A 24,488-nucleotide genomic window follows, 5' to 3' on the forward strand; every position below is an offset into this window, starting at 1 on the left:
CAACCAAATAAACACAGAGGCTTGTTGTAGAGAGGAAAGAATTAAGAGAATTCAGTAAGAATGAGACCGCAGCAAAAGAGCTATTCTGCAACAAGAGTATGCGGACAAAAACAGGGAAGCTAAAAAATCAGCCAGAAGAGGTGAGAGAATGGATGGAAAGTAAAGTAATAGAATCCAAGGAGCCATACAAGAGAAAAGATTCTTAAAAGCTTTTTCTAGTCTCCAGACAACTGTCATCACAACTCTTAAACTGTTGTGGCATTGTGAAGGCTCAAGATGGTACAATTTTAACCACAGAGGAAGGACCGAAAGCCCATTGGATGGAACGTTCTAGCTGGTTGAGTACAGCCTGGTAATCTTTAACACGTTGAGGGATCCGAAGAAATAGCAGACTTACCTATATCAGTAGAAGTAATAGCATTTGAGGAAGTAACTGAAGAGTGGTAAAGGGTAAGACAAATATAAAAAAAAATGAATGGAGATATCCTATCTCCTAGAACTGGAAGGGACCTTGAAAGGTCATCGAGTCCAGCCCCCTGCCTTCACTAGCAGGACCAAGTACTGATTTTGCCCCAGATCCCTAAGTGGCCCCCTCAAGGATTGAACTCACAACCCTGGGTTTAGCAGGCCAATGCTTAAACCACTGAGTTATCCCTCCCCCAGCGTATAATAAGATAAATGCTGAAATGTTAAAAGCTGGAGAAGCAGTGATGGTGAATTATTATGTGCAGGTTGTACAGAATGTTTGGGGAAAAGAGAGCTGCCCTAAAGACTGGAGAAGGTGTCATCTGTAGAAATCCCTAAAAAGGGTGACCAGCTAATTTGTGTTAATGGGACCTGTTTGTACCTGGAAAGTGTTTTGCATTATTATTTTGAGTAGGATGAAAATAGCTGGTAAGTACTCTGGGAAGAACAGACTAGATTTTGATCTTGTTGTAGGTAGTGTTCAGACCAGATTTACACCTTGAGAAGACTTACAGAAAAAGGTTTTAAATACCAGCAGAAGATGTTTTTTAACGTCCTTGATTTTACAAAAGCATTTGATAGTGGCCCCAGAGAAGCTGTCTGGAAGATCCTGAGATGCTATGGAATTCCAGCAAAGATTCTTTCTTAAGGTCTGATCCAAACCTCATTGAAGTCAATGGAAATCTTTACATTGACTTCAGTGGGTTTTGGATCATGATTGTATCCTGTTGCAATATGCATATTTAGAATATTTCCTCAGAAGACAGTTCTTGCTGCCTCTAATAAATGTTATTCTCCTCTTCTGAGTTCCCCTAACATGTCACTGTCTTTCTTATAATGTGTTCATTCCAGAGGCTAAATTGCTGGGGCTCTTGGGTCTTTGTTTTTTGATGCCTTATTGCACTGTAAATTCCTGTCTGATTTTTTTCTGGCAAGGCTCTTAGTGTTCTTGCTTGCCAGATTTGTACCTCCCATTTGGGTCAGATTATTTTCTTCAGATATATTAGCTTGAGTTGTTCCAAGTGGTCTCATTCCATCTGATGGAATTTTTACTATTATTTTATTAAAGTATTTTATATGTAATGCTGTATTAAAATAACATTTTGGTTGCAAATTCAAGCAATTCAAAATTAGAAAATACCAGAATTAATATTGCTCATACAACCTTAATTATGTCCCTGTGCATGTATGCAGTATGATAGTCTTTAATTACATGATCATAAACTATTTATACTATAGGATCCCTGCCTCAATTATTAGACAGGATTGACAGCGAAAGAGGCAGAGGATTACAAGAGGGGAGAGAATATCTCCTGTGAATAGGGTGTTGGATTCAATCCCAGGAGAGTCTAATCCTATTCATGGCTCTGCCACAAACTTTCTATTTAATGGCTGGAAAGACAGTCATAGTGCATATGCACAGAAGGACCAAATTAAGGTTGCATAATGCATGAACCAGAGGTTCCATTTAGAGGGACTGGATCAGGTTCCTAGGCAGGTCAGCTGATACCCACCAGACATTCCCAGTGGTTATGTCCCAAGTTACTTATTGAAAAATATGTGATGCATTATCCATTTTATAAATGTATTAAAGTTGTAAAAGATAAATTCAAGAAAGCATATTGCTAAAACAAAGCTACTACAAATGCCACTAAACTGTTAAATAATATTATTATCATATTAAAGTCAGGTCAATGAGTTAACAGTGATAATGGATTGAATCAATGAGTCAGATCATCAGATTAATAGAACAAAAGCCAATCCTTGTAAATCCCAAAACAGGAATCTAAGGAGGTAGCTGTGTGTTTAGTTATAAACCCCAGTTGAAGAACTCAAGGCAGTGAAATCAACAGAGCTGGTTAAATGTTTTAGTATTAGTTTTACTATTTACAACAAAACTGTTTACATCAAAGTCATGTCTCTGAGCCAACTGAGGTTTCCTCCTTAGATTTCACTGTTTTTTTTTCGAGTGCTGGTTCCTATGTGTATTCCCTGTGGGTACGCGTGCATTCCATGTGCTTGGAGCCAGAGTTCATTGGTTCACACATGTGACCTTGCTCACCTTGTGCCTCCGACTGAGGAGATAAAGGACGGGGCATACAGACCACCTCTCCAGTTGCTTCTCACCACCGCATGGCCTGGGTCGGAACCTCCAGTGTCTGAAGCTTCAGCTTTCTCCTTTATCTGTGAATATATTTAGATATATGTAAATAATTTTTACAGTTCAAGTTTTAAAGTTTTTGTCTGATAGTTTGTATTTTAGAGTGAGTCTTTGTTCCATACCCCTACAAGATCCATCTCCGGAGCAAGGGAGTCTGCCCCCATAGATTCCCTCAGTGGGGCCTTGTCAGGAGAGCAGGGAGCATTCTCATAAGCATGAGGCTGCATCTTCCTCCAGATCCACTTTGAAGACGTCCGATTCAGTCCTGCCTGAACTGATCAAGTCTATAGGCTCAGCCTAAGAGAACTTAGTATGTTCTAAGACTCAGAGACATGATAAGAATACCCACAAGTCTAGGGCTCCATCGGCACCGGATTGCGATCCGGCAGCACCAGTACCCCAGGTCAGTTGCACTGTAGATTTTACACCAAAGACACAACACTTGTAGACAATTCTATAATTAACTAAAGATTTCTTAACTATGAAAAAGAAATGAGTTATTTACAAGTTTAAATCAGATAAACATACACACACACATGAGTTACAGTCTTAAGTTTCAAAAGGTAATATACAGCTTTCTTATTATAGAAGTTTCTATGACCTTTGGGGCTAACCCAGGCCAAGCACTGGGTATCTTTTGCTTATGCTTAGTAATCCTTGCCCTTTTGAGTCCATAAAGATATAGTTTTTTCTTGTCAGGGATTTTTATTCCCTTTCCCCAGAATTCAAGCTGATGGGATGAGTCCATATGCACATCTCCTCATGGGTGTGGCAGGAAGCACTCAACAAAGTCTGTCTTTTGTTCTCTGATATTTCACAATGGTTTGTCTCTGTATGGGCCTTCCTTTGCTGGGCAAGAGATAACACCTCCTGTGTCAAACTAGTATTTCATATTTGGTAGTGCTTCTCTCCTGACTAATGGTTTACAGTTTCAGAGCAAATACTTTTAGGTACAGAGCAAACACTTAAATATTACCTTATAACATGGGATGCAGCTATCATAAGTGAGAGTAATGCACACAGCAACTTACAAGCATTTCATAAAGTCTAAACATATTCTTATAAACCGAACACCTATTTTAATAATTCTAACACAGACCTGAGATAGACTGTTTTCCAGCTATGAATTTGTCAATGCTCAGTTGAGGCCTAAGGGGCTTGACATGAGCTGGAACCTAGTCTGCCAGAGTCACAGGTGTCTACTTGAGATTTCCATCCACACATTTGCGAGACACTATGCCTTGGTACAGGACTCCTCGGCCAATGCATTTTTTTGAATGTCAGTCCTGCATTCGGCTCTTGCATGTACAGTCTCTGGCCCTCCTCTTTGAGTACTGCTTATCAGTCACCCACAGTGGAGTAGACATAGGAACCAGCACTCGAAGAAGAGTTACTTACCTTATAGTAATTGGAAGCTCTTTGAGATGTGGGGTCCTTATCTGTATTCCACTACCCACTCTCCTTCCCCTCTGCTTTGGATCTTCTCTGATTTGAGATAAAGAAGGAACTGGAGAGGTGGTTGGTCCACCCAGCCTTTTACCTCCTCAGTCAGAGGCATGAGGTGAGCCATTCTCCGGCTCTGGGCACATGGCGTGCGTGTATACCAACACTGGAATACAGATAGGGGACCATGCATCTCAAATCTCCAGGTACTATAAGGTAAGTAACTTTCTCTCATTTATAATGGCTAATGTATTCTCCCCACCCCAAAAACAAAACCCACAAATCCAGACTTTAACAAAATACTCTGAAAAGTGGATGTTTAGCAGCTCTCACTTAAACTGTAGCCGACAGCTTGCCTTCTCTGGACATTTTCACATAACACCATATTCAAAGATTTTACAACACAGCATTTTAGGGCTATTTAAATTTGGGGACTGTTCTTTCTGGTGCTTCCTCATGAGATCTTTACATGCAGTAATACATACATGCACTCAGCCACACATTCACACCCTAAAATAATAATAAGACTGGGCCATCTCCCAGCTAATAAATACAAGACAAAAAAGTAAAAAAGAGGAAAAAAAGAGAAAAAGGAATTAGAACCCTTCAGCTCTCATGGCTGTGAAACTCATACGATATAGGAGTTGTAAATGCAGTCAAGGAATCAGGCAATGAAGTAGCTGTCATGGTACTTCATGCTTCCAGGGTCTTTGGGTAATGGGAGACTGATCAGGCTGGAATAGCCCATGGTTTTGACTTCCAGGGAGCTAAGAATGTCAGTCTCTGATCAGGTGTCTTGCTGGTCTGAAAGACTACAAGTCCTTTTGCATTTACCTTGCTGTATATCATTGTGGTTCTAGCTTGCTGCCACTTACAGTACCTCCCCCGAGGTCTCTGGGCCTTGGGTGTGAAATACGCCTTGAAGCCCTAAAACCTGGTCCCTTCACATCGAAGTGGCAAGTTTTGGTCAAATGTGAGTCTAAGAAAGTAACACTTGAGACAGCAGTTTCCTTAAAATATCCATTGTTGTGACCATATGCAGTGTGAATCCTGAAATATCAAAAATGAAGCCAGCTTTGAGGGAGTTGCCCTAGTTCAGTCCTCCAGGTAAACAGTTCAGTTACACATGGTAACAGCATCCAAAAGAAGGCCTCAAAAAGGTCCATTTAAAAATTGCCTAACGGAAACAACCATTTCATCATGCATTCCTCAGCATTTCTTTATTGTAAATTTAGATGTGTCTTGACAGCTGTCACATCTTTTCCTTTGCAACAAGAGAATTGCGGAATTGACCATTGAGCTTTAACTGGGTAAAAGTGCACAACTACCCTTTAGTGCAGTGGCTCTCAAAGCCGGTCCGCCGCTTGTTCATGGAAAGCCCCTGGCGGGCCGGTTTGTTTATCTGCTGCGTCCGCAGGTTCGGCTGATCGCGGCTCCCACTGGCCAACGTTCAACATCCCAGGCCAATGGGGGCTGCGGGAAGCGGGGCCTGCGGACGCAGCAAATAAACAAACCGGCCCGGCCCGCCAGGGGCTTTCCCTGAACAAGTGGCGGACTGGCTTTGAGAACCACTGCTTTAGTGTAGTTTCCCTTTAAGTTTATACTAGCTCTGTATTCTCATATACACTATTTCTCACAATAAGCAACTTTAATTCTAACAGTTCCTGAAAAGTTTTGAATACTTAACTGTGCAACCTCAACATCCTTTTAATGTAACTTTTATTATTTATTAATATACATACACAAACTCCTCTACCCATTTTGTCACTATCAGTCCTAAAAAAGGACATATATACAGCAATTTAGTGGGGTTTTGGAATATTATCATACTTAAATTTCAGGTCTCCATATCTGTACCCTAAAGAGTTGTTTTTTAGTAATCTTAACCATTTTACAAAAAAGTGTATATTATTAATGTCAGTTACTGAAATGTAATAGTAATTCAAATGACTTTTTTACTGCTTGTACAAACCAAATACACATAAGTACTATGTGTGTTGAATGTATTTTAACAATAAAGTGGGTGAATTCCTAATAGCTCCATTGTAAATTGCTTACTTAATTGAACTTGAATACATGAAGTTAAAATGTTGTGTTAAAGCTTTTATGATTCAGTCACACTGAATTGCAGTGACTTGCAGACTTTACTATATGTTTACTATATGACTTGAAATATATTCCCAGTATGTTCTTTTGGATTTTAAAATGAAAGTCCCAGTTACTTATTTTGCCCATCACCAAAGTGGGAGAAAAAAGCTGACTAATGCCACTTTTTTTTTCTGTCAGGATTTGGCAGGAGGTGAATTGTATACCCAACCAGCTGCTCTCTTGCATCCAGTTATTTATGCTACTTCTGTAGTTCTGCTAATGTGCCTCTTGATGATCATAGTCAGCTATATATACCACCATGGGTAAGAAATAAAAATAATGGAGATTTATGTAATGCAGACCTCAAGTTACACTTACTTAGACTTATTGGATGAAATCAAGCAAACATTAATATAAAGAGGCTTGGAAGGATTCTTTTTTTTTTTTTCCCCTAGTAAATGTCAGTTTTATCGCACACGTACAAACGAACAAAAAATATTTCCATTAATGATGATCAAAGTTTACAGATAGGCAAACTAAGAAAAATACTGCTTGAGAAGTTCAGAATTTTATTTAAGGCTGTTTTTAAATAGTTACTTTGTATATTTTGACATGTGCTGTTGACAATTTGTTTTAATTTAACTAATTGAATCTGTGTCTCTTGTCACTGAATAGTCTGACAACCACCATAATTTCCCCAAATGTGAACATGAAAATGGAAGAAAATTGAAAAAATGCTTAAAAATAAACATAAATATAAAAAACAATTGAATTCTGTGAAGCCTAAATGTACATCAGTGTTAAGAATTACTAGCCCAGGCATATATGGTATTGAGCTGTGTCAAAATCTAAGTTTTAAAAGTCCAGCTTCAGACTTGTACACAGTTCAGAATGTTGTCATGTATTATTCTTTAAGTTATGAAATCCTACAGAAAAGTAGTCTCATACATGCCTCTCATACATACCTTATCACAAATAGTGTTTTATATACTAAAGCCCAAATCTTCAGCCAAACCTCCTTTTTGACTGGCACATTTTGTTCCACAGAATTGTATCTGAATATTTTGCTCCTGCAAACAAATGGTTGGTGCAAATATCAGTGATTAAATGGAAATGGATTTGACAACTAAGCCTTAATTACTATATATGCCTACATTTCTTTCCTCCTTGTACATGAAGTAAGAAACCCCTCTTTAGAATAAGGACCAGTTTTTAAAGGTATTGCTGAGCACAGCAATGCCTAAGTCTCATGTTCAAAAAGGATTAGGTACTTAGAAGCCAAGACTGTGTTTCTGAAAGATAAGCATGCAATGATATGTTATATAGACTAAAATATTTTTCTTTAACAGTGTGATCAGGATCAGCGTTAAAAGTTGGCATATGTTAGTTAACCTGAGCTTCCATATTTTCCTGACATGTGTGATGTTTATTGGAGGTATAACTCAGACCAAAAGCACCAGCGTCTGCCAAGCAGTAAGTAAACATAGAAGTAAGATTAGAAATGTAAGAAATTGTAATCAAATATAAATAAATGATTCATGGCTATTTTAAAAATAATGAATTACGGTCATGTTTAAGCAAATATTTGCTCAATTATTTTACCCTGATTTCTGCTGAGAAAGCTAAGGCAAAGCCAAAATTTGCTGAGCAACAGTATATGGAAATTATTTAAATTTAGTATGTAACCAGAGCATGGATTTTTTTACAATCATACCTGATTCTATTTGAGGAAAGAAGTTACCAGCTTCATCACTCCTCTATACGATTTGCAGAACAACAGTAACTTTTGGCTTCAGGTGGAGATTTCATATATCTTCATCCACTCATGAGGGAAAGAATTGGAGCCAATCTGAAAACTGGAAAATTAATAGGACTGGGTGGTGGGAATACATGTTTGTTTTTCTAAAGTTTTGGAGGTACTATCTCAAGTTCCTTTATGTAGTAGTTTTATTTCTAAAGGCTATCAATTCTAAAATCAATTGTTTCAAGAACTATATATGGTTTTGTATGCCATATGAAAATAAAGTAGTAGAATATTTACTTTTTCCTACTACATGATCTCTTCAGGTTCCTTCCAGCCCTACAGTTCTATTATTCTACTTAGAATGAGAAAGTGACTTCTCATCCTTCCCTTTTTAGGATTTGTTTCCACTCCAAAGACCAGTGGTTTTTATAAATAAAAGCCACCAGTTTTATCTGTTCTGTGATTTTCTGTAATTTCAGAGTGTTCATTTTATATAGAGTTTGAGTGTTCGTAGCTCTACTGAGACTGATGTTTGACCTCAGAAGGTCATATCTAAGCCAGTTTCAGGGTTTCAGCTGTAATAGCAGGTGCAATCTTGTATCAATGTCAGTGAAATGTTTCTGGAATTTTTTTATGATTTCTGTTTCTTACATCCATTTTAAAACTCACTCTGAATATTAGGACACCCCCTGATGACTCCTGGAGTGGCTAAAGAAAATACTTACTTTTCACGACACATTCATTTTCCTTTTAATTCCTGTATATAAGGCTAACAGTTCAATAAGGCAGCATAGGTTCAATAAAAAAATGCTCTGCCTTTTCCTGCTGCTGCCCCACTGCCGGAGCCTTGCCCCGCTGCTGGAGTCTCTCTCTCTCTCTCTCTCTCTCTCTCTCTCTCTCTCTCTGGAAGGGGAAGGCCTCTAGCATCAGAGAACTGCTGAAGCCTTTCCCCACTGCCTCCCATCTACTGGAGCCTTTCCCTACTTCCAGAGTCTTTTCCTGTGGTAGGGAAAGGCTCCAGCAGTAGGGAGGCAGTGTGACACCTTTTTTTTTTTTTTTTTTAAACAGTAAAGCAGTGTAGGAGGAGGAGGTACATCTTAGACAAATAGAGAGCCATGTAGGGTATATACTCAGGTACATACCCACACCCTTTATGTGTGTCTTTACTCGGCTAAGCCATGCCTCATTGTCTGCACTGCTATTTATACCTGTGCTAGGGGAATTACACGTGTATGTACACAAAAAAAGGGTGCAGTGTAGGTGCATGGACACTCTTGCACTCCAGTTCTCCGGCAAATGATGCATATCATTTCTGCCTTTTTTGTTGCTGTCACTAAAGTGATGTGTGAACTCTGCTCCCCTGCACTCTGTTCATTTCAATAAAAGTGTGAAATTCAAAGTTTCAGTGGGCACAGGCAGTTTTTTCTTTTTCTTAAACACTACCCAAGAAATTTGAATTTTAGAAAACCAAATGGTTAATGCACCTTTAATGTTACATATGTAAGCACAAAAAGTCTGAATTCAGCTACTGTTTTCCTAATAATAATTCATACTCATTCCATGAATATATTAATTTGAATTACTAAGACCATTAAATTTGTATCCAAATATATGTAGTGTGGCTCCTGGTTGCCTTACATTAAAGTCAGTGGTTTAACCAATGTTATTACATTTGTGAATGATCTACCTGTTTTTCGGTTTATTTTTAAATGCCTAATTCATTCATGTAAGAAACAGTAATTTTAGGTGGTTTGTCATTTAAAACTAAGCCAAAATAAAGCAAAAATATTCTGTAGAAGAGCTGAACTTTTAAAAAATTAAAGTGCATTAGGTCAGTGGTTCTCAAAGCCGGTCCGCCGTTTGTTCAGGGAAAGCCCCTGGTGGGCCGGGCCGGTTTGTTTAGCTGCTGCATCCGCAGATTTGGCTGATCGCAGCTCCCACTGGCCACGGTTCGCTGCTCCAGGCCAATGGGGGCTGTGGGAAGAGGCACGGGCCAAGGGATGTGCTGGCTGCCTTTCCCGCAGCCCCCATTGGCCTGGGACGTCCCACGGCCAGTGGGAGCCATGATCGGCCGAACCTGCAGACACGGCAGGTAAACAAACAGGCCCGGCCCGCCAGGTGCTTTCCCTGAACAAGAGGCGGACCGGCTTTGAGAACCACTGCATTAGATGCTGTATAAATAATTATAAAAAGATTCTTTTGTCGGAACTAGTAAAACTTGTGTTTTTAACATTTATTTTCAAGGTTGGGATAATTCTGCATTATTCTACTCTTGCCACAGTACTGTGGCTGGGAGTGACATCTCGTAACATCTACAAACAAGTTACTAAAAAAGCGAAGAGGTGTCAAGATCCTGATGAGCCGCCTCCTCCACCTAGACCAATGCTCAGGTGAGAGCACTGTTTTGCTTAATGTCTGCTTTATCGTTTGTCTTTCAGTTAGAATTTCTGAAGTAGACTAAACATAATTTTGGATGCTTTGAATGAAATGGGAAATATCCGGTAACACAGTGCTATAATATTTGGCATTCTTACAATACTTTGTTGCAAGGCTTTCAAAGCTGTTTCCAAATTTTTAATATAGGCCCCAAAACAATCATGAAGTTGAAAAAGAGGATCATTCTTATTAGAGGAGGGTGGTATTCCTGTTTCACAGATTAAGAAACTGAGGCACAGAGTCATGAAATTATTTACCCAAGATACTACGTGATAGCAGTAGCAGAGTTTGGATTGGGATTTTGGGGTGGAATTATCAAAAGTGCTCAGCTTTGGCCTCACACTGTTCCCATTTAATTTGAAAATCTCACCATACATCTCCTGACTCCTAGTCCTGTGTTTTAAACACTGGAATTAAAAAAAAAAAAAATTACTTCAATTCAAGACGAAACTGTTCAGCAAATTCTCTGATTAGAGAAAGAAAATTAGATAAAAGATTAGAGAAGAAAAATGTGTTAGACATGCTACTAGTACTTGGTAAATGGGAAAATTACAGGAATGCATTTCAGTTAAGATTTTCTTCATGCCTTCTAAAATTACTGAAATATAATTATTTTTTCTTCAAGTAAATTGTAGTGTCTTGTTTACTTGAAAATACGATTTTAATCTAGCATTAAAAGTTTTTATTCCAGAGCTATGCTGAACTCATATCAATATCAATTAAACCTTGCTAACCCAGAATTCTCCACAAGGTGGCAGAAGTTGATTGGCTTTGTTTCCATTTAAAGCCAAATGGAACACTTATTTCAGAAATTTGATAAGTCAATAGCTAATATCCAAGTGCTTTTCTTATTGAATTATATTATGTTTAACAATTATAATATATGGAGATATACCTATCTTGTAGAACTGGAAGGGACCCTGAAAGGTCATCAAGTCCAGCCCCCTGCCTTCACTAGCAGGACCACGTACTGATTTTGCTCCAGATCCCTAAGTGGCCCCTTCAAGGATTGAACCCACAACCCTGGGTTTAGCAGGCCAATGCTCAAACCACTGAGCTATCCCTCCCCCTTATTTCTCCCCTGAGGGCAGAAATACCTAGTTTATACATTTAGTCAGAGAAAGTAGGAGGTAATTACTAAATAACTAATGCAAGAGTTAGCAAGTGTTCTTTTTGCTTTCCTTGAGTAACTTTTAAGCAAATTTCCTTTAAATAAATAAATCTATTCTAAATAGGTTCCTGTACCATACTCATCACTATAGTATGTGAGCACCTTCCAGTACATCATTAAGCAACGTGACTAACATCTGTCATGTTTCTTCGCTCATCCTCTCACCAAGGGAAGAAGTGTGTGCAGTAGAGTATCTCTTTTTGGAAGGTTTTTAAATATATATACTGCTGCTCACAAACAGGGAAGAATTGGTAGGGGAAGTAGAAGTGGGTGGCAACCTGGGCAGCAGTGACTATGAGATGGTTGTGTTCAGGATCCTCACAAAAGGAAGAAAGGAGAGCAGCAGAATACAGACCCTGGACTTCAGAAAAACAGACTGTGATTCCCTCCGGGAACTGATGGGCAGGATCCCCTGGGAGGCTGATATGAGGGGGAAAGGAGTCCAGGAGAGCTGGCTGTATTTTAAAGAAGCCTTATTGAGGGAGCAGGAACAAGCCATCTTGATGTACAGAAAGAATAGCAAATATGGCAGGCGCCTAGCTGGGCTTACCAGAGAAATCTTCGGTGATCGTAAACACAAAAAAGACGCTTACAAGAAGTGGAAACTTGGACAGATAACTAGGGAGGAGTATAAAAATATTGCTCAAGCATGCAGGGGTGTAATCGGGAAGGCCAAAGCACAATTGGAGTTGCAGCCAGCAAGGGTTTCTACAGGTATTTTAGCAACAAGAAGTAGTAAAGTGTAGGACCCTTACTGAATGGGGGAGGCAACCAAGTGACAGATGATGTGGAAAAAGCTGAAGTACTCAATGCTTTTTTTTGCCTGGGTCTTCACAGACAAGGTCAGCTCCCAGAATGATGCACTGGGCAGCACAGTATGGGGAGGAGGTGAGCAGCGCTCAGTGGTGAAAGAACAGGTTATGGACTATTTAGAAAAGCTGGAAATGCACAAGTCCATGGGGCCAGATGCAGTGCATCTGACTGTGCTGAGGGAGTTGGCTGATGTGATTACAGAGCCATTGGCCATTATCTTTTAAAACTTGTGATTGGGGGATGTCCCAGATGATTGGAAAAAGGAAAATAATAGTGCCCATCTTTAAAAAAGGGAAGAAGGAGAATCCAGGGAACTACAGACTGGTCAGCCTCACCTCAGTCCCTGGAAAAATCATGGAGCAGGTCCTCAAGGAATCCATTTTGAAGCACTTGGCAGAGAGGAAGGTGATCAGGAACTGTAAACATGCATTCACCAAGGGCAAGTCATGCCTGACCAACCTGATTACCTTCTATGATGAGATAACTGGCTCTGTGGATATGGGGAAAAGCGGTGGACGTGATATACCTTGACTTTAACAAAGCTTTTGATACGGTCTCCCACAGTATTCTTGCCAGCAAGTTAAAGTAGTATGGATTGGATGAATGGACTATAAGGTGGATAGAAAGCTGGCTAGATAGCTGGGCTCAACGGGTAGTGTTCAATGGCTCGATGTCTAGTTGGCAGCCGGTATCAAGCGGAGGTGCCCCAGGGGTCAGTCCTGGGGCCGGTTTTTCAACATCTTCATTAATGATCTGAATGATGGGATGGATTTAACCCTCAGCAAGTTCACGGATGACACTAAGCTGCGGGGAGAGGTAAGTACGCTGGAGGGTAAGAGATAGGGTCCAAAGTGACCTAGACAAATTGGAGGATTGGGCCAAAAGAAATCTGATGAGGTTCAACAAGGACAAGTGCAGAGTCCTGCACTTAGGACGGAAGAATCCCATGCACTGCTACAGGCTGGGGACCAACTTGCTAAGCGGCAGTTCTGCAGAAAAGGACCTGGGAATTACAGTGGACGAGAAGCTGGATAGGAGACAACAGTGTGCCCTTGTTGCCAAGAAGGCTAACAGCATATTGGGCTGCATTAGTAGGAGCATTGCCTGCAGATTGAGGGAAGTGATTATTCCCCTCTATTCAGCACTGGTGAGCCACATCTGGAGTATTGCATCCAGTTTTGGGACCCCCATACAGAAAGGATGAGGACCAACTGGAGAGAGTCCAGCGGAGGGCAACGAAAATGATTAGGGGGCTGGGACACATGACTTCTGAGGAGAGGCTGAGGGAACTGGTCTTATTTAGTCTGCAGAAGAGAAGAGTGAGGGTGGATTTGATAGCAGCCTTCAACTACCTGAAGGGGGGTTCCAAAGCTAGGCTGTTCTCAGTGGTGGCAGATGACAGAACAAGAAGCAATGGTCTCAAGTTGCAGTGGGGGAGGTCTAGATTGGTTATTAGGAAAAAACTATTTCACTAGGAGGGTGGTGAAGCACTGGAATGGGTTACCTAGGGCCGGGGTGGAATCTCCGTCCTTAGAGGTTTTTAAGGCCCGGCTTGACAAAGCCCTGGCTGGGATGATTTAGTTGGGGTTGGTCCTGCTTTGAGCAGGGGGTGGACTAGATGACCTCCTGAGGTCTCTTCCAACCCTAATCTTCTATGATTCTGTGTTTAAGAAGGCAAGGCCAAAGAAATGCATGTTGAATGTAGAGCGGAAAGTGGAGGTTTGTGATGGTCCTTAATTCCTGGGGGATTTCATTCCACAGTCTCGGGCTGGCCTCTGAGAAAGCTTTGTCTCCCACACAGGCAAACTTTTACTCTTATTGTGGAGAGTTTGATTGTACCTCAGGATCAAAATTGTCAACCATGCTTTCCGTTCTGGAGCTTTAGGTGATGTTTTAGATATCCCGGCCCAGGCCATTGAACACTTTGAAGATAAGGACTCTTGATTCTGAACTTGATTTGAAGTTCTGTGGAAAGCCAGTGTAGAAAGTGGAGGGCAGGTTTGATATAGTCATGGCAGCCTATGTTGTTGAGGAGATATGCTTCAGAGTTCTGTATCAGTTGGAGTTTCCTAAGGGCTGAAGGCTTCATGCGCATATATACTGCATTACTGTGATCTAGCCAAGAGGTGACAAAGGTATGCATAACTGAGTCCAGGTCACCATCCATCAGGATGAGACAGAGTCTCCTTGTCAACCAGAAATGGTAGAAAGCATTACTCTTAGGTGCTGCTAGGTGAGAGCATAGTGTCAGTGAAGAATTCAGGTTCAAATCTAAACAATAGACTGACAGGAGATCATCCATCAGTGCCACTAAAGTTCTTTCCATCCCATGCACTGGCCTGAATCCAGATAGCGCCAGATCTAGGATATTCACTTCAGTTAGTTGAGCTTGTGGTTGGCCTTTGGGCTAACTTTTCTGAGATTGCTCAGGAATAGATAATTTGACACAGGGTGCTAGTTGGCTAGAGCCAATGTATCCAGGGTGGGTGGATTTTTTTCAGTGTTGATCAGACTGTTGCATGTTTGAAGGAGGAAGGAAAGATTCCTTCCCTGAATGAGTTGTTAGCTACTTTGGTCAGGAGTGATACCAGTTCATGACTCTTTCAGAAGCCAGGAAAAGCAAGAGTTGGATTCACAGGGCTTGAGTCACGATTTCTTTAGGGTGTCCAGAACATCTTGATGAGTGAATGTACTGAACTTTGGGAGACAGTCTATTGGTTGGTGGGTGCAGGCAGGTTGTATGTAGCTTGCTTGGGAAGACTTTCCAAATGTGTGTACTCATCAGCAGAGTAGGATGATAGTTCTTCACGTGCTTGTTCATGTGTATTCCACAGTAGGTGTGTGAGCTCGCCACATGCACCGGTGCTGGGAGTTTTTCCCCTAGCAGTACCCGTAGGGGAGGACCCCAACGACCCCTGGAGTGGCACCTCAATGGCGCGGTATAAGGGGCTCTGCACGCTCCCCCCACCCTCAGTTCCTTCTTGCCGCCAGTGAAGGGTGCTTCGGAACTGCTCCGCTCCAGCTTTGCTGTAGCTCGTCCCCAAAACTGCTCGTTCGTTCAGTGTATGGTACCTGTAGTTAGTTGTTTAGATAGCTTAGTTTAGCTAGAGCGCCCAGGCAGGGGAATGCCCCGTGCCCCGGGTTTTAAGTCGTGTGACACTTGTGCAGATCACTCAGTGGCACAGATCACCTACATGAACTGTCTACGCTGTTTGAGGGAAACCCATCTCAGCGATTGTTGCAAGATTTGCAAGTTGTTTAAGCCTCGGACAAAGAGAAAGGGACATTAGGCTCCGGGCTATCCTGATGGAGTCGGCGCTGACCCCGGCTCCGGTGCGCCGCTCCGAGTCGGCACCGCGGTGTTGGTGCGCAGCAACCCTCTGGCGCCATCGACTAGTCGACGCTGTTCCCCATCCATGGAGCACGCCAAGAAGGCTAGGAAGAGGCCTTCTTCGCCACGGCACCGGAGTAAACCCGGGACAGAGGCTAGACCCACATCGGGTGGTTCTTGATTCCCACCGGCCTCGAGGCCTACGACTCAAATCGAGCGGCGTAGCCCGGCCCATTCGGAGCAGGCCTCCCCAGAAGTCCGGATGCCCGCCACACCGGAAGCCCTGCAGGCAGCCCGGGACATTATGTCCATGCCAGTACCAGGAGCACCGTTGATGACCCCGCACTCCAGAGGCAAGCTGCCACTGGGATCTCCGCAGTCGCCCTGGCTCGGTACCGGTCTTGGTTGAGGGAATGTTCCTGACGCCGTTCGCTGCCCAGCAACCGTTCAGGGCAAAGTCTACATGGATCACTCTCGACGCTCACCAGGCTGTCTGGTTGGGTTCCGTCTGACCGAGACTCTCGGCACTGCTCCACCTCGAGGAGCGAACGCTGACAGGACCAAGGCAGACGTCGCCAAAGGTCCTTGTCTCGAAGGGGCTATTGCATCCGATCATGGCACGAACTTTGACTTCGTTCCCGTTCAGTGTCCCACTCAAAACCCCGCCACTGCATGCATCCAATGAAGTGGGTTTTAGCCCACGAAAGCTTATGCTCAAATAAATGTGTTAGTCTCTAAGGTGCCACAAGTACTACTCGTTCTTTTTGCTGATACAGACTAACACGGCTACCACTCTGATTCCTCCAACAAAAAGCGTAGCTTATATTTTTATGATTATTACAGTGGAAAGCAAAGAAGGTCTCATGGTTAAGCATTGGTTATGAGAAGGACTTGGTTGTGATTCTAAAGTTTAAGGGAATTTGGGTGAAAGTGATCATGAATAGATAGATTGATCATGATAGACTTCATGATCCTTAGGAAAGGAAGGAAATGAGTGAGAGTAGCAAAATGACAATGGACTTCAAAAAAAGCAAACTTAAACAGATTCAGAGAACTGGTAGGTCAAGCCCCATGAGAAGAAAATATAAGGGAAAAGGGAGAGCTGGTAGTTTCTCAGAGACATTATTAAAGGCACAGCAGCATACTATCCTGGTGTGAAGGAAAGATAGGAAGGAATGGTAAGAGGCCAATATGGCTCCATCAGGAACTCTTTAATTACCTGAAAATCAAAACTATAAAAAGTGGAAACCTGAACAAATTGCTAAAGATGAGTACAAAAGAATAGCACAAGCTTGTAGGAATAAAATCAGAAAGGCTAAGGCATAGAATGAGTCACACCTAGCAAGGGACGTAAAAGTTAGGAAAAAGAGGTTATAGAAATACATTAGGAGCAAAAGAAAGACAAAGGAAAGTATAGGTCCTCTACTTAGTGGGGAGTGGGAGAAGGAGAGCTCATAGTGGATGACATCAAGAAGACTGAGGTGTTTAATGCCTGTTTTGCTTCAGTCTTCACTAAAAGGGTTAATTTTGACCAGATAACTAACACAATTAATTAAGGTCAGTCTGGGATGATTTAGTTGGGGATTGGTCCTGCTTTGAGCAGGGGGTTGGACTAGATGACCTCCTGAGGTCCCTTCCAACCCTGATATTCTATGACCGTTAATATTAACAACAAAGAAGAAGGAACATGAACCAGAATACAGAAAGAGCAAGTTAAATAATATTTACATAAGTTAGATGTATTCAAGTCAGCAAGGCCTGATTAAATTAATCTTAGGATACTTAAGGAACTAGCTGAAGCACTCTCAGAATCATTAGTGATTATCTTTGAGAACTCATGGAGGATGGGTGAGGACCCATACAACTGTAGAAGGGCAAGCTTACTACCTATATTTCTTAATAAAAAGGGGGGGAGGGGACAAAGATGACACAGGGAATTAGTCTAGTCAGACTAACTTCAGTTACTGGAAAGATACTGGAACAAATTATCAAATCAATTTGTAAACACCTAGAGGATAGTAGGGTAATAAGTAATAGCTAACATGGACTTGTCAAGAACAAATCATGCCAAACCAACCTAATTTCCTTCTTTGACAGATTTATTGGCCTAATGAATAGCAGGGAAGCAGTAGACGTGATATGTCTTGATTTTTAGTAAGGTTTTTGATGTCGTCTCACCAGACATACTCATAATTAAACTAGGGAAATGTGGTCTAGGTTAAATTACTATAAAGTGGGTTCAACTATGGTCATCAATGGTTCATTGTCGAACTGGAAGGACATATTTATTGGAGTCCTGGAGAGGTCAGTCCTGGGTTTGGTACTATTCTGCATTTTTGTTAATTCTTTGAGTGGAGAGTATGCTTATAAAATTTGTGGGTCACATCCAGGTAGAAGGGGTTGCAGCATTTTGAAGATTAGGTTTAAAATTCAAAACAAACAAATTGGAGAATTGGTCTGAAATCAACAAGATGAAATTCAATAAGGACAAATGTGAAGTAATATACTTAGGAAGGAAAAATCAAATGCACAACTACAAAATGCAGAATACCTGGCTAGGCAGTACTACTGCTGAAAAGGATCTTGGAGTTCTAGTGGATCACAGCTTAAACGTGAGTCAGCAATTGGTGACGTTGGGAAGAAAAGCTAATATTCTGGGGTATATTAACACGAGAGCAGTATGCAAGACACAGGAACTAATTGCCTAATGAGACCCCCTCTGGAGTACTGTGTTAAGTTCTGGGCACCACACTTTAAGAGAAATTGGAGAGAGTCCAGAGGAAAGCTACACAAGTGATTAAAGGTTTAGAAAATAGGATATATGTGGAAAGGTTTAAAAATGGGGCATGTTACGTCTTGAGAGAGAAGATTGAGGGGGAGGGGGCATGTTAAATGCTGTAATAAAGAGGACCGTGGTCAGTTGTTCTCCATGTCCACAAAGGCAGGACAAGAAGTAATCAGTTTGATCTTCAGCAAGAGAGCTTTAGGTTAGCTATTAGGGAAAACTTCCTAACTATAAGGATAGATAAGCACTGGAATAGGCTTCCAAGGGAGGTTGTGGAATCCCCATCATTGGAGGTTTTTAAGAACAGGTTAGACAAACACCTGTCAGGGATGGTCTAGATTTACTTGGTCCTGCCTCAGCTCAGGAAGGCTGGACTAGATGATCTCTTGAGTTTTCTTTCAGCCCTACATTTATGTGATACTATATGTACCAATAACCATTTAGCCCCCTTACTTGTTGTTTGTTCCTTTTCCATATCACTCCATCTTTCTGTTTTAGATTGCAGGCTCTTCAGGTTAGGAACTATGCCTTCTTTTCTATGCCTTCTTTTCTGATTTTTTTTTTTAAACATATTTAGGGTGCAACTAGTGTGGCATGGGACTGGGAGTCGGTCCCAAATATAATCCTCTCTCTGCTGCTGGCTTAGTATGACGTGAGGTGACTTAACCTCTCTGTCCATACCACCAAGAATCCTCATCACTTAAAGACTAGTAATTGGATATCTGAAGTTAGATACTTAAATCCATACTTAGGCAACTAAATAAGTGGCCCGATTTTTAGAAATGCTGAGACCCCAAAACTTCTGTTGACTTCAGTCAGAGCTATAGGCATTCAGCACCTTTGAAAATCAGGTTGCTAATTTACATCCTGAAAAATAAACTTAAGGAGCTAATTTTGAAAATTTTAGCCATAATGTCTTTTCAGTTTTCCTGTCTATAAATTGGGAATAATTCCTAATTCCCAGGAATGTTGTGAGGAACAATTAGCTAATGTTTGTGAAGCCTCTAGCATCATAATATCTAAAAGCTATGCTTATCAACTCACTTAGCACTCAGAATATCCCCATTTGATCTAATTGGTCTCCTGGTTCAGGAATTTTCATGCTTTTTCCCTTTTATCACCTCTTCCTCTCCTTTCTATCTTTTTTTTTTATTATGCCTCTGATGACTCCTTCTTCATCTTACTCTGTATCCCTGTGAGATTCTTACTATCGTGGTGTTTTGGGGTGTGTTGGAAAAGGTGGGTCTCACTTCTTGAGCTTAATATACTCAGAGTTGGGTTCGTTCTGATGTCCCCTTGCAAGCTATTCGATGACCCACTGTTACGGACGCTTTGTTCCCAGCAAGTCAGACAGTAAGACCCTTTTGTCGTGCATCTGCCTTAGAGGCTACAGGTGGTGAGGCAGTCACTGAAATAACAAGGAACACCAACCCATTTACGGTCATGTAAGATAGAAACAGGACTTTGCTTTGGGCTGAATTCAAACAGGGAGCCAGTGGATTATGCTTAGCAGTAGAGTTGCCCTTTGTTGCTTAAGAGTTGGTGTTAATGTAGGCTATGAGCCCTTGTCTGAGGCTACGTCTTCACTACCGGGGGGGGGGGGGGGGTCGATTTAAGATACGCAAATTCAGCTACGCGAATAGCGTAGCTGAATTCGACGTATCGCAGCCGACTTACCCCGCTGTAAGGACGGTGGCAAAATCAACCTCCGCGGCTTCCCGTCGACAGCACTTACTCCCACCTCCACTGGTGGAGTAAGAGCGTCGATTCGGGGATCGATTGTCGCGTCCCGACAAAACGCGATAATTCGATCCCCAAGAGGTCGATTTCTACCTGCCGATTCAGGCGGGTAGTGTAGACCTAGCCTGAGCCTGTTCCCTTGTCAGCTGCCCTAGTTCCCCCCCATCCTCTGTTCCATCCTGCTTCTTTGAGACCCTCCAACTCCTTCCTCCTTCCAGAGAGCTCCTCCAAGTCCCCCCTGCACACACATACACGCATGCTGTCCCCGGAGGTAGCTGAACACTTTCTAAAAATTTTGTTTTGTGAAAGAAGCTGCTCCTGTGTCTGAGATCCTCCTCCTTTTCTGAAGAACAAGACTTTTCCAAAACTGCAAACGCTTGAGAATTCATACACAATAATATCTCTTTCCTTGTCAGATATGGGTGATCTGCCAGTAACAAACTTAACACAGCACCAAAGCAAAAGGATGAAAGATTAACAACCTTCCCCAGGTTGATAGCTTAGAATAATAGAATCATAGAATTCTGCCTTGGCTCTCTGCACTGTGCTGCTGGCTTCTGTGACAACTCCTTCTGGGCCTGACTCACTGAAGTGACTTACCCTTTCTCTTCCCAGTCTGAGGGAGAAGCCATCAATTGTTAGCAGGTGAAGGCCGGTTATATCATGAGGGAAACCTCAAGATTGAGGGGAATGATTTTACCAAAGCCCCATCCTGCCAGCCAGCTACCTGTTACTGACCGTGCTTTTCTCAATAAAGCACTGTCTAAAGTCTCCAAAATCCTGGGAATGTATCTGATTTTCAGGTGGATGATACCTGGATATTAGCCTTTTCTTAAGGGCCTTTTAGCTCATGTGGCTAAATAAAGTCTCTAAACTGTTGGAAGAACCATTAACAATTTTGCCCTATTTTTAGATTCTACCTTATTGGCGGAGGAATCCCTATCATAGTTTGTGGGATAACAGCAGCAGCTAACATCAGGAACTACGGCAGCAGGCCTAATGCCCCATAGTGAGTATTGGATATTGACAGCTTTGTAATAAATTGTTATATGATTTTTGGTTGGCATTTGGGCAAACAAAATATAGATTCTGATTCTTTTGGAAGAGATGCGACATAGCCAAGACTTATTTCAACAATTCAAAATGATGCTTAAAAATTGTGACTTCTGAGAGGGCATCTGTCTTGATGTGCTATCTTTTTTTGTTGTTTTTTTTTCCAGTTGCTGGATGACGTGGGAACCTAGCTTAGGAGCCTTTTATGGACCAGCTAGCTTCATAATTTTCATAAACTGCATGTATTTTCTCAGCATCTTTATACAATTGAAACGACACCCTGAACGCAAATTTGAACTTAAAGAGCCAGCTGAGGAACAGCAGCGTTTAGCAACCAGTGAACATGGGGACCTGAATCATCAGGATTCAGTGTCAGTCTCACTGGTTTCCACATCAGCTTTGGAGAATGAGCACAGTTTTCAAGCTCAGCTTCTGGGAGCAAGCCTCACTTTGTTTTTGTACGTTGCTTTGTGGATTTTCGGGGCCTTGGCAGTTTCTCTGTATTATCCCATGGACTTGATTCTTAGTTGCTTTTTTGGGGTCACATGTTTAAGCCTTAGTGCCTTTCTTATGACGCATCATTGTGTTAATAGGGAAGATGTCAGGCATGCTTGGATAACAGCCTGCTGTCCTGGAAGGAGCACATACTCAGTGCAAGTTAATGTTCAGCCCTCCAATTCTAGTGGGACTAATGGAGAGACTCCTAAGTGTACCAACAGCAGTGCGGAATCTTCGTGCACTAATAAAAGTGCATCGAGCCTAAAAAATTCTTCTCAAGGTTGTAAACTAACCAACATACAGGCTGCAGCAGCTCAATGCCATCCTAATTCTTTACCACTGAACACAGGTCCTCAGCTTGATAACAGTCTGACTGAGCATTCAGTAGACAATGACATCAAAATGCACGTGGCTCCATTAGAGATTCAGTTTCGGACAAATGGACATCAAAGCCGGCACCATAAAAACAGAAGTAAGGGACATCGCGCAAGCAGGCTTACAGTGTTGAGGGAGTATGCATACGATGTCCCCACCAGCGTGGAAGGAAGTGTACAAAATGGCTTATCTAAAATTCGACAAAGCAACAGTGAAGGACATTCAAGGAGTCGAAGAGCCTATTTAGCATACAGAGAACGCCAGTATAACCAGTCCCAACAAGATAGCAGCGATGCTTGCAGTACACTTCCAAAAAGCAATAAAAATAGTGAAAAACCCATTGCTACAAACAACAAAAAGGATGTTCTGAGGAAACCAATAGTAGTTGAACTTGAAAGCCAGCAAAAATCATATGGCTTAAATTTAGCCATTCAGAATGGACAACTTAAAGGCAGTGGACAGGATGGACCCTTGCTCACTGCAGACAGCACTGGCAATATTAGGACTGGGTTATGGAAACATGAAACTACTGTATAGCAATATTGTACTTCATCATGGGAGAAACTCATGTGAACTGTGATTCACACATTCCCTTAAGCTATTAACGCTTTTAAAAACTGTTTACAAACAATTGGTACTTCATTAGATAGGAGGAGAAGAGAATCTGCCATGCAAAATATTTTATACATTTTGGGAGTATCTTGGGTGTTTTTTTACAAAGAAACTTCTTCTCTTCTGTGAATTTTTTTTTTTTTTTTAAAGCATCAGGTCCGGTTTTGAGATGCAGACCAGAACTTTTTAAAAAATTCTTACAGATCGCCCCCCACATGTGTCCACAACACATTTCAAGTTTGTATTAAAATGTGTATTAAAGAGTATTTTCCCAGCAAACATTATGTAATGTGCAAGTTTGTCAAGATTATTAGCTGTAGTATGTCTTTTTGGATTTACTACTTAATTTCAATGTCTGGGAATTTTACCACAGCTTTTAGTTGCTTAAAAAAAAAACAAAAAAAAAAACTGTTTCTAAATGTGCCGATATTTCACATATAATGCAGCTGATTTGGTTGCATTAATCCTGAAGTTTGAATGAAACAGAGAAACGACATTTTTAAAAATAAAAGGGTTGTGACTTAAAGACAACTCTGTTGAAATTCCAAGCTCAATTTTGTAAGTGATACATAAATTAGTCATGTTTTCATGTAGTAAAAGTGAAATATGTAGTAAATGCATAATTATGTTTCCTTAATGTTTCTGGCTGATATTGGCCAGCTGACATCGGTACATAACACAGTCCCTAATTCATTGGCCTTCCATCTCCTCAAGCTATTTTGTTCATTTGTAAATTGCAGTAATTCTAGATGTTATTTCTATAATCTGAACCAGAAGTGCTCATCACCCACGACTGGGGCTAGATTTCAAAAGAGCTCAGCATCTCCTGTTGAAAACACATTCTATTGCCATCTTGTGAAAGAGTGATAGCAATATCTTAGTAAAGAGTTATCATTTAGATGCTCCAATTTTGATTTTTACACCAGTGGGAGAGCAGAATCGGGGCCTTTGAGTTCACCTGTCCCTCAAATGTCGACTACTAGTCACCTGCAATTCAGTTGATGTCACTGAAATATCCAGTCACTAGTTTCCCTTCAGAGCATTTTAATTTAATCTTAAGCAGCAGCTGTGTAAGAAAATAGTTGCTTCTTCTTTATTTGACATTATTCACTTACATGAAAGTTAGTAAACCAGGAAGTGCCCTTTATAGTGTCATCAAATTGACAGGAACTAAGAACAAAGTGGGGATGAAAATGCCATTTTTAATTCAATTATACTAATCTGGGCAGCAATTTCAAAAATATTTGAATCAGCACAATGATGCACAATTAATTTTAAAAAGTTAAACTGCATATTTTTAAGAATATGGTGCAAAGTGGAATATGAAAGAAAGGCCAGATAGTGTTAATCGGTATTTATTTAGTTTCCTGTATTTCACTTTGTTTATATTGATTATATCTCAACAATCATTCTACATTTTGGTAGTTTGTGGGGACTAGAAGACAATATAATGTTTCAGTCTGTGAAGCTTATTCTTTTGCTGCTTTGAGGATTTTGTAGCTATATTTGCAAAGTGTCATTTGTGATTTATTACTTGTTGGTTGATGTTCCTGTATCTAAAGCTATTCGTATTCATATGTTAGCAGATTATTATTTTTTTTTTTTTTGCTGTTGTATAGTACTAGCATATAATTGGGGAAGACACTCATCTCTTGAGCACCTTCTGCTGCTGCATGTGGTACTGCAGGCCTCCTCCTGCTTTTGGCGCCATCTGAAGGTTGTCAGCCTTGCTGGGTGGGTCTCCAGCGCTCTGGCCAAGTCACTAAGTCCAAA

The 24,488-nt window shown here is 41.2% G+C and overlaps 1 protein-coding gene across 4 annotated transcripts in view; it reads left to right on the top strand.

The window, feature by feature from the left end:
* The window catches only part of ADGRA3 (adhesion G protein-coupled receptor A3), a 106,511-nt gene extending 83,235 nt beyond the window's left edge, over positions 1–23,276 (top strand). For all 4 annotated transcript variants that reach the window (XM_026648007.2, XM_024217126.2, XM_024217127.2 and 1 more), the window contains 5 exons: positions 6,356–6,480; positions 7,507–7,630; positions 10,146–10,291; positions 21,091–21,186; positions 21,398–23,276. In XM_026648007.2, coding sequence (XP_026503792.1) covers positions 6,356–6,480; positions 7,507–7,630; positions 10,146–10,291; positions 21,091–21,186; positions 21,398–22,640 — 1,734 coding nt within the window. In that variant the 3' untranslated portion in view covers positions 22,641–23,276. The remainder of the gene's footprint in view (positions 1–6,355; positions 6,481–7,506; positions 7,631–10,145; positions 10,292–21,090; positions 21,187–21,397) is intronic.
* The last annotated feature ends 1,212 nt before the right edge of the window (positions 23,277–24,488 follow it).

This window comes from Terrapene carolina, unplaced genomic scaffold, assembly GCF_002925995.2.
Source record: "Terrapene carolina triunguis isolate 2854851 unplaced genomic scaffold, T_m_triunguis-2.0 Scaffold66, whole genome shotgun sequence".
Taxonomy (NCBI): Eukaryota; Metazoa; Chordata; order Testudines; family Emydidae; genus Terrapene; species Terrapene triunguis.